This window comes from Cervus canadensis, chromosome 8 (genome assembly GCF_019320065.1).
Source record: "Cervus canadensis isolate Bull #8, Minnesota chromosome 8, ASM1932006v1, whole genome shotgun sequence".
Lineage (NCBI taxonomy): Eukaryota > Metazoa > Chordata > Mammalia > Artiodactyla > Cervidae > Cervus > Cervus canadensis.
In genome coordinates, this window is record NC_057393.1 from 32,360,158 (window position 1) to 32,376,584 (window position 16,427).

At 34.6% G+C, this 16,427-nt stretch overlaps 1 protein-coding gene across 18 annotated transcripts in view; it reads right to left on the reverse strand.

The window, feature by feature from the left end:
• Positions 1-16,427, reverse strand: part of LCOR (ligand dependent nuclear receptor corepressor) — a 129,741-nt gene that overhangs the window by 64,314 nt on the left and 49,000 nt on the right. For 16 of the 18 annotated variants that reach the window (XM_043475846.1, XM_043475839.1, XM_043475833.1 and 13 more), the window contains 2 exons: positions 8,374-8,439; positions 7,962-8,041 (listed from right to left, as the gene is read on the reverse strand). The exons of the other annotated variants lie outside the window; for them this stretch is intronic. Coding sequence is in view for 9 of the 16 variants with exons in the window: in XM_043475833.1 (XP_043331768.1) it covers positions 7,962-8,041; positions 8,374-8,439 (146 nt within the window). In the remaining 7 variants the exon portion in view is untranslated. The remainder of the gene's footprint in view (positions 1-7,961; positions 8,042-8,373; positions 8,440-16,427) is intronic. 18 annotated transcript variants of the gene reach the window in all.

The window sequence follows — 16,427 nt, forward strand, 5'->3', positions numbered from 1 at the left end:
AAATTCCTAAAAAAAAAAGAAAAAAAAAATAAAAAAAATAAAAATAAAAAAAAAATTCCTACCACATAGTAAATCTAGGAATTAGAAGCATATGTATGCATGCAGGTTTTGTAATAATTATTTTAAAAAGATCTATGCAAGCAGAACATGAGTCTACAGCCATAGCCATGTCCGCTACCAATGGCTTATTGACATTTCAAGCAATAAGCTAAAAAGAGCTGACAAGATGCAACTCATTGATTTAAATGTCACTCTCCTATGTCTTGTTATTTTAAATGCCATCAAGTCTTAGGGAAAATGACTCCACCATTTTACATACCTGTATTTTTTAAGGTCAGTTATCTAAAAAGAAACCTTATTTTGTGTAAATTACTGCTTTTTACATTAACTAAATATGAATTGTTGGACTTAATACAATGTTTACTGTATGTCAATGTTATCTTCAGGCTTCTCTGGTGGCTCAGCTGCTAAAGAATCCACCTGCAATGTGGGAGACCTGGGTTCAAAACCTGGGTTGGGAAGACCCCCTGGAGAAGGGAACGGCTACCCACTCCAGTATTCTAGCCAGCGAATTTCATGGACTGTATAGACCATGGAGCCACAAAGAGTTGGACACAACTGAGTGATTTTCACTTTCAGTTATTTTCAATTTTGTTAAGCAGACCAACAGGTTAAAGAATAGGAAAACGACGAAGTTTGAAGCCTGCCTACATATAGAGAGTTAAATATAGTATTAAGATTGTTCAATAAACATACCACAAATGACTCTTATCAGTATATCTAATTGTTATTACTGTACATGGAAATTAAGCCTAAAGTGCAAGTAGTAGCAAATGACTATTACTACTATTTTAATTCACCAGTATCTATAATCAGCACTTGCTATTAGTTTTTCTTCCATTGGACATGTATAGTTTTTAAAACTATTTTCTTTTGCTAACTACTACCTTTTAAACATTACATGAGAATGAAGCAGGGAACTTTACTCTCCATGACAGAGCTTTGGTTCTGGGCAAGCAGGTTGTCCGTATTCCCTGATGTCTCAGTGGTAAAGAATCCACCTGCAATGCAGGAGACCAGGGTTTGATTCCTGGGTTGGAAACATCCCCAGAGGAGGAAATGGCAACCCACTCCAGTATTCTTGCCTGGAAAATCCCATGGACAGAGGAGCCTGGTGGGATACAATCCATAGGGTCGCACAGAGTCGGACACGACTGAAGTGACTAAGCAACAGCAACAAAGCAGGTTGGAGGATTTAAATTCCTTTAATTTCATTAGTCACCAATACTGCATAGGCAAGGAGGGATCCATTTTTTACTTCTCTGGTATACTCTCTGGTTTACCACAGAATCAGACATTTAACAAATTTGCCTAATAACTAGTATATCTGCTTAATTCTAACCACATAATATTGTATAGAACTGATCTCTAATTAATGGTTTCTCTGAATCTGTATGTTTGTCTTAGGGGAAAAAAGTCCATGGACTGGGAGTATATATTAAAAAAACACAACAGACACACACACACACACACACAAATCACCCTCCTCCCCGCCAGAAAAAAACTCTTTGATACAGAATCTTGGATGAGCACTAATTCACTGTGTCAAGTAGTTTTCCTTAATCTTTTAAAATAATCTATATAAAAGCCTCTGGAAATAGAATAAGGTTAGGTCTTGCAATTTAGATTTGTACACTTAACTTCATAAGTAATTAATCACATACTGATGTGTGGTATTCATTCAACTTATCCTGTATTTATTTAAGTCTCCTAAGTAAATAACTCTTAAACTTCTCAGATTTGTTTTTTCTTTCTCAGTGCTAACAGACAGGCACTATATTCATACATTTTTCTTCCACAGTTCCATTTACATAATAGGTACTGTGAATACTTATTGAGTTGTGGTTCTCTAGGACAAGATGACAGACAAGTTATTATCTGCAGCGTTGAATATGCCCAAACTGATACATTCAACATAAATACACGCTGTAGAATACAATGAGAAAATAATAACTTAGAGTTAGCATCTGCTCTTATTATAAATTTCAATGTGCTAAAATTGAAACAAAAATTAAAATGTAAGAAGGATATCTCTAAAACTTCTAATTAGTGCATACTCACAAAAGAGAAAATTATGAAATGTTCAAAGTTAACACAACATGACAGACCAATAATAGACATGAAAAGTATCTAGTTATATGATTCTTGAGAATAGATGGGCACTGAAAGAGATATATAATCTTGAAAGAAAAAGGTGAAAGTGAAGTCACTCAGTCTAGTCCACCTCTTTGTGACCCCATGGACTGTAGCCCGCCAAGTTCCTCCATCCATAGGATTTTCCAGGGAAGAATACTGGAGTGGGTGCCATTTCCTTCTCCAGGGGATCTTCCTGACTTACTCCAATCTCATTTGCTGGTTACTTACAAAAATAAATTCTCTGCCCTTCCTGTGTCTGCCTATCCAGACCTATATATTCTTAAAAAATGTACCACAAGTTGTAACTTCTTAAAACATTCTCCTAACATGATTGTCAAATACTGAACTTACTAATAATAGCCTTATAATAAACTTAAAGAGCATAAACAACTCATATTTTTATACAACATCCCATCTCACATTATCCTCAGTTATTAAAACATCCATACTCTTTACAATAGCTATCTCCATCTCAGCCAAGTACAACAGCCATTATCATACACTGATACATTGCTTAAGATTAGTCCATTTTTAGGGATATGAAATACTGAAAGTCATTTTGAATTCTTTCCCTCTCTCCAGTACTCCCTCACTACTATTGGATCAGTTCTTCATGCTATCAACACAATCCTACAACTAATAAAAGCATCACAAGATAGCTTCTGATATAGAAATACTGATGTATGTTTAAATATATTTAAGTATTAACACAGATATTTTCTAGCTCAGACAACTAAGGAGGTCTAGAAGCAATGATGTTCTAGTACCAATGAGTATACCTAGCACTTTGCTGTCTTATACAATTTTCAAAATAAAAGAAACAAGGAAGAATGGATCAGTTCAGTTGCTCAGTCGTGTCTGACTCTTTGTGACCCCATGGACCACATCATGCCAGGCCTCCCTGTCCATCACCAACTCCCGAAATCTACCCAAACTCATGTCCATTGAGTCGGTGATGCCACCCAGCCATCTCATCCTCTGCCGTCCCCTTCTCCTCCCGCCCCTATTCTTTCCCAGCGTCAGGATACATGTATATTTACGGCTGAGTCTCTTCACTGTTCACCTGAAACTGTCAAAACACTGCTAACTGGCTATACCCCAATGCGAAATACTTTTGGTGTTTAAAAGAAAAAAAAAGAAATGAGGATTCCCTGGAGAAATCCAAGGCTGGGATAGAGAAAGCAAAGACAAATGTGGAACAGTTCTGGGGGCCAAAAAGTAAAGAATTGATAGAAACATACTTTAAAAAAAAAAAAAGATGAAAAGCCAACCAGAATGGGCTTTCAACGGACAAATCTAAAACAACTCAAACCACAATATTAATAATGATTGTAATAAATTATAATCCAAAGAACAAAATAAGAATTCATGAGTCAATACTGACAGGAAAACAACAAAAACATAAATAGAGAAGGGCAACATCTTCCTTACAGTAAGATTTCAACAAATAGAGTTCGAAGAAATAACAGAACTAGGAAAGCATCATTTGGTAAACACCATGATAGTATTTTTTTTCACACAAGATTAATCAATTGACACTAAAATTATGATTGGGAAAAAACATTTACAAAATCTCAAAGTATGTCTCCACAAGATACCTTTCAAGCACAAAAGGGAAAAAAACAGAAACCCTACAATAGAGAAAACTTGGCAGACACAATCTTAACCAAGTGATCACAGTAAACATCACCATGTGCTTCCTGATATGGTGCACTAAGGATGACACAACGTCAATTCTGTGCAATTCTTGCCAAACATGCATAATCTGAATTCAATTACAAGGAACCACGAGACAAACTGAGGAACCATCCGACAAATCAAGTTGCTAGCATTCTTCAAAAGTGTCAACATCATGAAAAGCAAAGAAAAACAGAACTATTAGACTAAAGGAGACAAAGCAGACATGACAACCATTTAACAAAGTGTGGGCCTAGATTGACTCCTGGACCAGAAACATGACTTTATTGGGGTAACTGGTGAATTCTGAAAGGTTTTCAAATTATAGTACTTTATCAATGTTTATCTCCTGATTTTTATCATTGTATTGTGGTTACATAAGACATTATCATTTGGGAAACCTAGGTATAGAGGAATTTATTATTTTTGCAAGTGTTTTATATGTCTAAAATTATTTCAAAAAGAAGCTAGGAAAAAGTATAAAATCCTTGTAAGTGTATAGTACACAGAAAGCTTTTTGTGTATATACTTGGTGTATATAAGCACTCAAAACAGTTAGCTATAATACTGTAATTCTCCAACTTTATTATGTCTACTTACTTCTTCTTAGTTATCCATTTAGTACATATTTTAGAGTATCTACTACATGCCCAACAAACAGGAAAGGAAGGAAAGAAGGGAGAAACCAAGTAAGGCAGGCAGGTAGAAAGTCACTCATTAACAGACTCCTAGCACAACTGAGACTGGCTATTTCAAATATACTCATGCCCATTTACACTCTTATTCTCTTCCTCTTCCAAACTGAGTAATTTCAAATACTACTTAATTCTTACTCTACCACTTTCCATATTCATGTTTCTAGCTTTGTTTCTAGCTTTGTAATCAAAATCCATGTACTCTAAAAATATGGGTCAAATCCCAGCTATGCAACTTTGCCCATAACTTAAAACTCTGATCCCTTGCCATTTCTTTCTTTGTAAAACTGGGATGATTTTAACCAACTTTATAACTAACTTTATAGGGATGTTGTTGTGAGAATTAAATGGGAACAAATAAAAGTAACTGGCACACAGCAGGTGCTCAAAAAAAAAGTTACTTGTCTTTCCCATACAAAATATATTTTCTAACTTCTGAAGTGTAGATGAACAATCATTTTACTAATTGCTAGGTAAGTCCCTGTTATATTTTCCAAAAAGGCAACTTCATATTTTTCACTAGATACTTTTAAAGTGTTAGTTGCTCAGTTGTGTCCAACTCTTTGCAACCTCATGGACAGTACCCCACCATGCTCCTCTGTCCATGGAATTCTCCAGGCAAGAACACTACAGTGGGTTGCCTTTCCCTTCACCAGGGGATTTCCGTGACTGACCCAGGGATCAAACCTAGGTCTCCTGCACCGCAGGCAGATTCTTTGACCAACTGAGTCACCAGGAAAGGACATGTATTTTTGAAAGTAAATGTAAATAATGTATTTATTTTATCCATTCTAATAGTCAGTATCCAATGAAAATCCAATTAAAAACAATTAGGAATAACCTGCATCACATTCTTAAATATCAGACTAGTATTTCTAACAGATTTTTCAAACATTACCTGACATCTCACCATGCCAACCTCAAATCAAAATTCTAATATTGTGCTCTATGCTGCCACCTCTTGGCTGTTAACCACTCTCTCCACATGCTTCTTTCATTTTTGGAATCTTATGGGCTTCCCTCATAGCTCAGTCGGTAAAGAATCTGCCTGCAATGCAAGAGACCCAGGTTCGATTCCTGGGTCGGGAAAATCCCCTGGAGAAGGAAATGGCAATCCATTCCAGTATTCTTGCCTGGAAAATTCCAGGACAGAGGAGCCTGGCAGGCTACAGTCCATGGGGTCACAAGAGTCGGACATGACTTAGCAACTAAACCACCACCACCAAAGTCAGCCAAGTCTCAACCCAACGTAGGTACAATTAACTTCCAGATCTACTCCTTCTCAGATAAGATGCACAAATGTCTGGAAAGAGTTTCAACACAATCACTTTAAATCTAACACAACATAAAGCTATGTATTTGACAAGTTATGTTTTCTAGGCTCTCTCTATTTTCAAATACATAGACATTATGGCTGTCTCCGATAAAAACAAATGCCAAAGACAGGTAGTGAAATGTCTAATGGAGAAAACTAGCTTTCCAGATCTAGCTGGCCTTTCAAACATTCCTTCTAACTAGAAAACTAACTAAAAATTATAGAACTACAAACAGTAAGAACAGCTGCTACATGGTTAAATGCTACATGGTTCCATGCCTTGTTATTTCTGTATTTTCTTCTAAAAATATTCATTAAATATTTTATCCTCATATAGCAATGGAAACTCAATCATATTACAAGAATATACTGTACTCTATTATTGACCACAGAGGAGCTTTCCTCCTAATCCTCTTCTGAAAAAAAAAAGGTAATCAATCATTGGCTCCTTCTGTATTACCAAAATGCCTATTAAATAACTTGCTCAATAATTGGTCACAACATATAGGCATGTACACACAAAGACACACAGTTTAAAATGATGAACTTAAACTTCATTGGTAGCTGCTTAATTTTCCGGTCTTTTCCAAACCACAATAAATTGCAAAACACTTTACTCATTAATTGAATAAAAACAGACTATCCTGGATAGTCACAGCAATAATTTTTTCATGTACTTAAGCAAGAAAAAGATGTCATAAAAGAAGAAAATTAAAATGCTCTTAAATTAGCTTTGATTTTAAAGCAGCTTGCTAACAATGGTAAATAATGGTAGAGTGGCTATATGCAAGGGTACAAAAAAACGTAAGTCATGGTCCATGGTCTTCAGAAGTTGACAATGTAGTCAGGAACACAAGATTTAAACACAGAAAAGGATTAATAACAGAAAGCAGAATATTAATTGACAAATAATTGGTGTAATATTCACTACAACAGTGTGAAGTGTTGAACCAGCAGTAAGAGCAGAGGTATACCATTTATAAGAAAGGGGAGTTAAGGTAAGAGTAAGAGCAAGCAGAATTTCAAACTTTAAAGAACAAGTGCAATGGCCTAGTCCAAATGGTAAAAGCATGTTGTTTAATATAAATGATCAGACCAATTTTGTGTAGAAGACTAGTAGTATTGGTAAGAGAAGTGTACCGAACTGGGAGTGCACTGAGACTCTGAGCATTAGGCTAATGAATCCCAAAGACAACTGTAAAGTCACCAGAGACTGAGTGCAGGTTAACACTTCCATACTACTTGAAAGGGTGAGGGTTAGGGGAAGGTCGGGAGAAGGGTTTAACCATGTACCAGTGTTTAACACACTGACAAAAACTGAGAGAGCAATCATTATTTCAGTCGCCCAGAAAAACGCTAATGGTCTGAACTACGGTGCTGACTGTGAAAAGAGAAAGAATGATATTCAGTACAAAGAAGAACTGATACAACCTGGTCAATGATTTGAAGTCAGAAGTGTACAGGGAAAAGTAAGGAATTAAAAATGTTTCCAATGTTTTAAACATTTCCATGGAATAGAAATACCATGGAAAGAAACATAAGACTGTAAATCATTATAAATAATTTCCAACAACTTAAATGTCTACACCAAAATTCTTTTTACATTTAACACAAAGCAATAAAACAAGAGAAACCCTAAAGTACAGCCAGTTTCTACACCTGAATAAAAACAGCATCCATGCACAAATATTATGAAGAAACATAAGACAGCATAAACCATAGTCCATCGTAACTCTACATGAATTAATAACTACTTGATCTAGGGTCCTTGTTACTGTATAAATGACTCCCATTACACAAATTACCATACATTTCATATTTAAAATAACACAACAGTTTGAGACCTAGTTAATTATTCTGTCTAGTGAACTACATAAATACAGCAGTGCATGTTGGGATACAGATTTCTCAACAGACTAGAAACAATCTAAATCGCTAAACCGAGTTACTATCAAATCCTTTATAAATGAACATGGAATATGTACTCCTACAAATCCTCCAACAAAGTAACCAAGTTTTTGGGAAAATAAAATCTATAAAATACCACACTAGACCAGTTTCACAAGTTTCTTGGTTACCTTTACTTTATCTCTTCTCAAGCAACAGAACAGACAATTTTCATCAAAAGTCCAATCAGAAATGCTTTCAGGTTCACAGTCTGCAAAAATAGTAGGAATAACAAATTAATAGTCACAAAAGAGGGTTTTTAGGAAACATATGAGAACTAATTTCAAAAATTTTATCTGATTTAACTACAGCAAAAATATAGGCTCCTTATCTGCAATAATTGCTCACTAGTTAACATACGTTATTCATAAATACATTTGCATTATCACAGATAACTACATACAAAAAGATGCTTCCATGGGCATAGTGTTATCCCACATAAAAGTGTGAAAAAAAAGGAGAAGGAGACTGGGGCTTAAGTCACCAAGATATCATTTATGTCACCAGGAAGGATTTGAAATACCAAAGAAAGATTTTGAATACCTTTAAATAAACTGAGATCTTTTAATAATGCAGGTCCAAACAGCCCTTCAAGAATACTTTCAAACCCTGAAAGGATGAAAAAAATTCATTATTACAATAATATTCCCTACAGTTATTTTAACCTAGTTGCATGAAAAAAATGATGGTGCTTTCTTTCCATTCTCAAGGACCTCCAGATTATTATTGAAAGGATGCTGAGGAGAGTGTCAATGACCAATCTAAAAGGAGCATTTGCATTTTTGTCAGTGATTAACACTCAATACAAATTCACAACCCATTCAAGGACAATACAAAACAACAGTAGAAATAACCAATGAAGGCATGTAAATTCATGAGGTCTCTTACCATTTTACAAAATTTCAAATACCTCTTTACATAAACTTTCAAACTTCATTTTAAGAGGTACCTTTCCCAAAAAGAGTCAAACTGCTTCAAAATTTTTAGTATTCTGGGTTAATCTAAACAGCATATTTGTGAATATGAACTGAGAGTTAATAGATTCTTCAATCTAACAGTTTAAGGAGGAAAAGCCTCACTGAAAACAACATTTGTATCACAAAAAGAAAAAGAGCTTTGTCATTAGTTCACACTGTCACAGTAACTACTGGGTTCCTTTATGAACCACTGATTTATACATACAAAAAGAGAGAGAAAGAGAATTCAAAGATACCTATACATAGATGTTTAAACTATTATCACTTTCTATCAGTATAAAGTAGAAAATGAAAACAAAAAATAAACTTTTCCTAATTTATTACCTCAAATACCACTGATTAACTCAATGAAAAACAAGTTAAAAAATATCTTTGTCACCTTAATGTCTTCTATGGGTATTAAGAGTTAAGGAGGAAAATGCAAAAGAAAAGCAAACTGTACCTTCATACAACACAACAAATAATGGGTTAGTGCAGCAGTTCCCAAACTATATATATCATGACCTCATTTGGAGCTCAACTAAGTAAAACAAGAGGTCTATAAATCCATGTCCTTTAAGCATGACCTTAAGAAAGAAATAAATGGTCTTGTGCATTCAATGTACACACAACTTTTCAAATGTACAGAAATATTATTGTAAGTAAGAAAATATGTAAGTTTTACTGAATTCCTGGTAGTTTGGGTCACTATGCATTTTGTCACATAATGTGATTATCACCTAAGGGTTTACAATTTTTTTAAAATTGTTAAAAAGCACCCCCATGTTCAAAAGTGAGGGAACCACCAACTTAAAATCCTATAGCCTGGTGGACACACGAGGCCCACAAACAGGGACATTTCCCAGCCACAAATACAATCATCAGGAAAAGTTTGGAAAGTAAGGGGGTAGGAAAGATGGTCCCAAGAAACAGTATCTTATCTCCTTATAAGAGTAACATTGTAATGTAAAGGATTCCTTTATCCTTAATATTGTCATCATATTCAATACGGTAAACCCTAGAGTTTGTACGTCTACACTGTAGTTACTTGACTTTCCTGTACTATTTTCATGATTTCTAGATTCTAGGTTTTTCGTTTATTATTAACAATCAATTGTTTTTCAACTCTCTTTTGTTCTTCCCATCAAAATTATTCCAAGGACATTAGCAAAACCAAACTACCCATTCAAACAAATGGGAAATATATACCCTGTTTATTATTTGCCTACTATAATTAAAACATTGTTCACTTAATTACTATGTCCTCTTTTCTCTACACTAGGGAGGATAAAGTGCTGGGCTAAGGTTTTTGAGGGTGGGGAGGTGGTGGTGAGGGAATGAGAAGGAACTGCTAGGTACTGCCTATCTTGGGTCTGCAAACTAGGTATTTTCAACACTAGCTTACAAAGCAAAAAAAAAAAAAAAAAATCCTGTAGCCTGCCTCTGGAGCCCTCTTACTCCCAAAATGGATTTCTAACTTCACAAATATTAATGAAAGTGTTTCAATATCTGGCAAGTACCAAGTACACACTGCAAATAACTAAAGGGGATTATGGGTGGCTCTCATTCGGAAGAGCAAATCTAATATGCCTTCACCTGGATTTATACGAAATAATAAAAAATTCCAAATGTGTATGCTTAGTATAAATGCTTGAAAGGGAAACACATAAATATAGCAAAAAATAATACTAAGGAAGAAAAAAAAATCAAATAAAAGCCTTGGGAGGTAAAATTTTAAAAATTACAAAAGATAACAGAATTAGAAAGGATAGTAAGAACATCAATAACACAAAAACACTAACAAAAATTGAATCACATTATCAAAGAGCAGGAAAAGGGAAAGACCAAAAATAATCAAACAAGAAAAAAAATCTGGTTATAAAAGCAAAGATTTAACCACAACTAATTTTGATCAGAACAGCAACTGTAAACAAGTCACTACTCTTTTGCTCATGTCTGCAACAATACATTAAACCACACAAACACTGATCAGACACCGTTAAGTCATATTTTGCCTACTCTGCTTAACTGAATTTAATGCCACTCAGTTTTATTAATATTAAATATTGAATTTAGCAGTTGCATAGCAACAAGGAATGTCTCATGTGCTATGCTTGACATTAACAAAAGGCAAATAAGAAAAGAATAAATGTATTCAAAATTTATACCATGATCTCATATAAAAGCCATGAAGATCAACAACAAAATGCCAAGGAAAATTAAATACATAATGAAAAAGACAGCTATGTCATTATGTTCAATCACCAGGGCTTAAAACTCACCTGTATGCAACATATTACATGTAAAGAAATATTAATAATTTTATTGAGCATGACTACTGGCCAAAGAATCTGTATCCAACATTGCAACTGGAATGAAAGCCGGTTTCCAATCTCTTCTCACTGCAACCTGAAGACAATCACTGTGTCTTCAGACTGTCTTTCTAAAACACTACTTTAACAATGTGACCATCTGTTCAGCAAAACCACACTTTGTTTAAAAAACAAATCCAAAATTCCTAAGTCTAGCAATCAAAACTATTTATAATTAATAATTTGACCCTAACCTACCACTGACAGCCTTATTCTCAAAACTTTCCCGCTCATTATCACAGCTCCAATCAGACTGGCATTCTAATGTGATCAATCATCTATCATTTCTATGTCCTCATATTTTCTGAAGGCTTTTCATTTCACTTCTGCCCAAATATATTATCTCCATCAAGGCATTCTTCAGTTTATTCAACAAATAGATATTTGCTTATCTAACATATATTAACCAAAAACCTCTCACCTATCAGGGACAGTGACAGGCACTGAATAGGTAGGCAATGATGAACAGACATGGTACCCGCCCTCATGGAGACTGGGTTTCCAGTTTCCTCATTCTCAGAATTCACATTACCACTCCCTCTCTTTTAAGTAAATGTTAATTGCCCTATGTTTCCTCTCTCCTATTAATATCACATGCAAAGCACTGTCTATGTAAGTATTCTGTAATATAAGATTTGTCATAGGCTATCTAAACCCAGCTTCTGTTTTTCTTTCCAAATGTTTACGTCCTCAAGGAGATTTAAATACGCCAAGAAGGCTAGGAAGGAAGGCCTTCCTGTTTCCCACAATGTTCCTCTTATACTAGGGCTCTCTGGTTTTTAGTTTGATTTTAATAACCTACCTCTCAAAACAAAAGACAGAAGATTAAAATTTCTCACATATTACCCTCTTCAATCTAAATCATAGTCTCATCTCTATTTCTAACCAAAATGGGAAAAGCAGATTATGAAAAGTAATGAGAGGAATGTATCAAATACACAGCCAACTGAAGTAAGCAACAGCCTGTACTTCCGAAATAAGAAAAATATCATAGATGGAATGAAAAAATGGTTCACGCGTCCTGGGAATCTTTCCTGAGAGAACAGGACAGTGATTATCAGTCCGAGAGACAATTTTCACATCAGAGTCCCTTGGATATTTTACAAAGCTTGGTGCCTGGTATTAAAAAAAAACAGCTCAATCTTCAATACAGTATCATTATTTTATAAAATATCAGTTCAAAGGTGCTTGCTGGTAACAATCAGCAACTAGTATCTTAATATACAAAAAGACTGACTGATAGTATCTGGAGTTTTTTGCTTAAAACTCAGGGTTTTAACTTGGGAATACCACACTTACCTTCATTAAAAGCAAGCACCAAAATGAATAATTAAAAAGCACCAGATTACACAATTTTTATACTCAATCCAAAGCAACAGAGGTAACTAAACCCTTTTTAATCAATGTTTTGCTACTTTAATGTGTCTATCATACAATCAAAGCAGTCTGGATGAACTTCTACAGGTAATGAGCAAAAACCAGGCTTGTCTTCTCTAGGCAATCTGCCCCTGCTGGACAACTACTCTCATTAAAACTTCTTCCTCTCTCCCTGAGCATCTGCTCCCAACCCACACTCTGTGAGGAGCACATTTGCTGGCTCACTTACCATGCTGAGAATCACCCAGCACAAAAACTGATGAAAAAATCTGATCAGACATACTGAAGACAAACAATAACCTACTCAAGACTAATAGCCCAAACTGAAACAGAATTAATGAAGAATACTAGAGGGTGAAAAAAATTACAAATGGTGTTTCTATTGAAGCCAGGGAAGAACAGCATTTAAAACAAAAAGCAAGCTGCTCCAGAAAAGGAGTGGAGAATATGTGTTTGTGGAGGAGAAAAAAAGAAACCCCAAACTGCCAAAATAACCAAATAAAAGTATCAAATAGAAAAATATACATCAAATCAGCGATTTTAAAAAATTCAAGAAATGTCCTCATAATGCATAGTAAATCTGAAGACAAAGAAATCATGTGCAAAAGATTAGAGATGAGAAGGAGGCCAGGATATTCAGTATCTGTGAAAGAGGATTTCCAGAACAAGAAAGAGCAAAGAATAAAAATTTTCAAAAATTAAATTCAAGAAATGGGGGTGGGGTGAAGGGGGAAGACGAGGACAAAAAGAAAACTTCCTGATGTTGAATACTGTTTTGCATCTTCATAGTTAACATGTTTTGAGAAGTACTGGGCAGAATACTCAGGGGGAAAAAAAGCATATTGATACATGTAACTCTCCTGGCAGAATATTTGAATTTCAAAAATAAAAGTTCAAAAGCTCCAAAATAAGGGGAAATTTTTACTTAATTTACACAAAATAAGAGGAAAGAGATTCAGAATGACAGTCATTTCATCAGTAAAAGTAAATGCTAAAAGTCAGTGGAGCTATGTTTACAAAATTCTGAAGGTTAAAAAAAAAAACTTTTTTAAAGCCAATCCATTATCCACAGATATGGATAAAATAAAAATACTAGATATGCTCTGATTTAAAAAGTTAAGACATCCATATACTCTGGGTACCAGTAACAGTTAGTTAAAGTAGTTGAGCTAAAATAAAAAATCCAGAACAAAGACCTCCTAAAAATTACAAACACTTTAAAAAATAACAGTGTATGGCTGAGTTCCTCCGCTGGTCACCTGAAACTCACAACATTGTTAATCGGCTATACCCCAATACAAAATAAAAAGTTAAAAAAAAAATAATAATGGCAAGCAATGAACCAGTAAAACTAATAGTTAAGTATAAACACTTTTTACTAATATGAGGAGATTCCGTTTAATACAAGAGATAAAGAATTCTTTAAATAAACACAATACAATTTTTTAAATTAATGATTTAGGAATAACATCCCAAACTATTACAAAAATTCTTAGGTGAAGAAGAATAAATAAAGTATGCTTAGATCAAGTGTGCATGCAGGATGAGGGAACAATTTATAATAGTCATTACTCTTTGATGTTGATAAGAAAATGTAGGTTTAAAATAAATTTGCTTTAGAATGTATGGATAAAGCTGAAGCATTTCCAATCACCAGAGGAAATAAAGAACAAAGAACAACCTCAAAAGGAAGTAAAATTTAAAACTAAACAAAAAGTAAGCATGCTAAACAAGAAACAAACAAAAAAACAATTTCAGGAAAAATATCAAACATGTACATGTTACAATAAATATTAATCAATTAAATTAACGAAGCAAAAGAGAAAACAGTGACAGGGCACAGCATGAGCTTCCCTGTCTCTGGTAAAGAATTCGCCTTCCAATGCAGCAGACACAAGTTTGATCCCTGGGTCGGGAAGATCTGGAGAAGGGAATGGCGAGCCACTCCGGCATCCTTGCCTGGGAAATCCCACAGACAGAGGAGCCTGGTGAACCAAGGGGCTGCTGAAGAGCAGGACACAACTGAGTGACTAAAAACAGGGCGCGGTAACATGCGATTCGTAACAGACTCAAAGTGACACAGCTATGTTAAACTAAAGAGAGAGGCGCAGCTATGAGAAAAATGTAAAAAGATAAGAAGAAAAGAAAGCAATAAAGATGGCAATCACAATCAGAAAAAGAATTATTCAAGGATAAAAGTATAAAACATAGATAACTAATAAGAACCTACTATACAACAGGGAACTCCACTTAATACTCAGTAATGGCCTATATGGAAAAATAATTTTAAAAAAAGAGTGAGTATATGGATATGGATAACTGATTCACTCTGCTGTACATGTGAAACTAACACAACACCGTAAATCAACTACAGTTCAATAAGAATTTAAAAAAGAAAAAAAGCATAAAACAAAAAAGTGAAGAATTTTTCTATTACTAAAGGGCTAATCTATTTCATGAGTGAAACTGATCTATGGTTTTCTTTCTTATATGTCTGGTTTGACAAATATCCTTCTAGAAAGAACTGAGATATATTTTCCTTTTTTCCTACTTTCTGGAAGAGGTGACAGAAAGTGGGAAGCTTTCTTCCTTGAAAAAATTGGGTAGAACTCACATGTAAAGCATTCTGAAGTTATTCTCTGTTTTAACTATTACGTTTATTTAATAGTTATAGAACTAGTCAAGCTTTTTATTTCTTGAGTCAGTTTTGGGGAAGTTATATTTTTCTTTAATTTAAAAATTACTGGAATATGATTGATAGTATTTTCCCTTATCTTTCTGAAAGCTGCAGCAAAATATACATAATATAAAATTTATAATTTTAATCATTTTTACATTTACTACTGCATAAAATTTACGTTGTTGGCACCATCACCCATCTCCAGTACTTCTTTCATTTTGCTGAAGAAGAAAACTGGAACTATATACTATATAGTGGAAGAGTAAATGTCTATTTGCTTCTACTCCCAGTCTTGCCAACTACCATTCTACTTTGTCTGTACAAATGCAACTACTGCAAGCACTTCTTAAGTGGAATAATAGAGTACGTATTTGTCAGTTAGTTATTAGCTTACTTCATTTAGTTACTGGCATAATACCCTCATGGTTCATCCAACCTGCAGCATGTGACAGGATTTTTGTCCCTTTTAAGGCTGAATGATATTCCATTAATACACAGATCACATTTCTCCATTCATACATCAAGGAACAACGTAGTTACTTCTACGTTTCGGCTATTGTAAAATAATGTTGCTGTAAACCCCTTATCTTTTAACTCTCTTATCTGTAATCTTCATTTTCACAATATTATTTTTCTTTCCTCGATCAATCTTAACAGGTTTGTTTTCTTAGTCCCCCCTCCAAACTCACTTTTGACTTCTCTTGATCTTCTCTTTGTTCTCTGGTTCATCGATTTTTACTCTAAGTTTCATTCTTTCTCTTTTCTGTGGGTTTATTCTGCTGTTGTTAAGTTTCTAACTTAGGACAGTAGCTTAGTTCACTTATTTTCAAGTTTTCCCTTTAAAAAAAAAGTATAGGAGTGATTTAAGAGAATTAAACCTTAACTATTTTACATTAAGAAGTAATCCAGGATAAATAAAATGCAGTATATCCGTTTTGTTATTGTTGCTTAGTCGCTAAGTCGTGTCTGACTCTTTGGCAACCCCATAGGCTATAATAGCCCACCCACCAGGTTCTGCCGTCCACAGGATTCTCCAGGCAAGAACATGGAGGATTGTCATGTCCTCCTCCAGGGGGTCTTCCCAACCCAGGGATCAAGCCTGCATCTCCTGTGTCTATTGCACTGGCAGGTGGATTCTTTACCACTGAGCCACCTGGGAAGCCAATACATCAATATCATGGAATATCTTACAATAAGGATGAATGAACTTCA